The sequence below is a fragment of the Haliaeetus leucocephalus genome, unplaced genomic scaffold, assembly GCF_000737465.1.
Source record: "Haliaeetus leucocephalus isolate CR32 unplaced genomic scaffold, Haliaeetus_leucocephalus-4.0 Scaffold162, whole genome shotgun sequence".
Lineage (NCBI taxonomy): Eukaryota > Metazoa > Chordata > Aves > Accipitriformes > Accipitridae > Haliaeetus > Haliaeetus leucocephalus.
In genome coordinates, this window is record NW_010972598.1 from 15,933,752 (window position 1) to 15,935,497 (window position 1,746).

General features: G+C 73.4%; 1 protein-coding gene across 1 annotated transcript in view; it reads right to left on the minus strand.

Moving 5' to 3' along the window:
* CAMK2B (calcium/calmodulin-dependent protein kinase II beta) overlaps positions 1-972 on the minus strand; it is a 16,818-nt gene extending 15,846 nt beyond the window's left edge. Inside the window, exons 1-2 of the mRNA XM_010563034.1 lie at positions 500-972; positions 271-365 (exon numbers count right to left, since the gene is read on the minus strand). Coding sequence (XP_010561336.1) covers positions 271-365; positions 500-972 — 568 coding nt within the window. The remainder of the gene's footprint in view (positions 1-270; positions 366-499) is intronic.
* Between the last annotated feature and the right edge of the window lie 774 nt (positions 973-1,746).

The window sequence follows — 1,746 nt, forward strand, 5'->3', positions numbered from 1 at the left end:
GGGCGCAGCGGCGGGGGGGGGGGGGTGGGGGGGGGGCCGGGGGGGGGGGGGGGGGATGGAACCCGTGGGGCAGCAGGAGGGAATGGGGAGGGGGAAAGCCTGATCCAGCCCCCACAGAGCACCCCCCACCCCCAGACGGCACCCTGTGCCATGAGCACCACGGGTGTCACGGGTGCCACCATGGGCCCCAGGTGGCTGGGCTGGGGGGTGGCCCCGGGGGCACCCACCCCATGGGTAGTGGTAGGGTTTCTGGGGGGGGGGGGGTCCTACCTCTGGCAGAGAGCTTTTTGGTGTTGATGATCTTGGCGGCGTACTCATGGCCGGTGCAGAGCTTGACGCAGCGCCGGACCACCGAGAAAGCCCCCCTGGGGAGGGGGACAGGCTCAGCGCCCCCTGCCTGCCTCAGTGCCCCCTCCCCCCCCAAAACCAGGCCTGGGTGGGCTCCCACCCGTGACTCAGCACCCCGTGGCTGGGGGCTGCGCCAGCCGTGACTCAGCACCCGGGGGGAACATCCCTCACGTGGGGGGGGGGGGGCGACGCTGCTCGGCCCCCGCCCCAGGCACGCCGGAGACCTGTGGATCGGGGGTGCTGGGGGGTGCAGGGCAGGAGTGGGGGGGCTCGGTGGGGCGAGTGCGTGGCAGGGAGCCAGGGGCCAGCATCACGGAGGGGGTCGCGGGAAGGATCCAGCACCGGCAGCCCGTTGCCATGGGGACGGCGGGTGGCCCGGATGGCAGCGGTGGCCATGGTGGTGATGGTGGTGGCGATGGTGGTGGTGGCGATGGTGGCAGCGGGCACAGGGCCCGGCTGCGGACCCGGCGGGGCACGGGGAGCCAGCAGCCACCGGCACCCTCGGGACAGGGACAGGGACGGGGACGGGGACAGCGTGGCCATGCCCATGCCAGGCAGCGGCACCCGCTCGCCCGCAGCCCCGCCAAGTGCCACCACCACCTGTCCCCCTTCCAGGACCGACATCCCTGCCCATCCCCTGCCTGTCCCCTGCCTGCCAGGGTCCCCAGGGGCAGCGGGTGTCCCCGCTCTGCCTGTGCTCAGCAGCACCCATGCCTGGGGGGGGGAGGGGGTCAGGGCAGTGTCTGGCGGGGGGCACAGAGGGGACCCTCGTAGGGCATATCCCCCCGAGCTGGGCTGGGGACACGGCAGAGCCCGGCAGCACCCCGGCCCCGCCGTGCCGAGGGTCCTGTGGGGGCACCGGGGGGGGGGGGGGGCAGGCCATCCCCTGCCACCACACCGGGTCCCCACATCCCGGGACACCGAGGGCCCTGCACTGGCTGGGACAGTGGGGATCCTGCCACCGCCAGGGGACAAAGGGGGACTCCCCGGGGACTGGCACTCCCGGTCCCCCCCCTCCATCGCCTCCCCACGTGGCCCCAGGGACGGGGGACACGGTGGGTGTCAGGTCCTGCGGGAGGGACGAATGTCATGGACCCCCCAGCTGTGCCTCAGTTTCCCCACCGGCTGGGGGCAGATGTCCCCGACAGTCCCGGCATGGGCGGGGGGGGCACAGACACACGCCGTGGCTGGCGGGTGACACGGAGGGATGGCGGGGTGGGGGAGAGACCACGTTGCCGTGGCAACCAGGACAGGCTGGATTTGGGGGAAAGCAAGGGAATAGCCCCCGATGGCACCACGTCATCCCCCCCATGGGGACTATGTCTACCCCTGCAAAATGTCCCCCCACTATAGCGGGGGGCCCCTCCCTCCCCCCCCAAGGCCCGCCCCCCCCCTCCC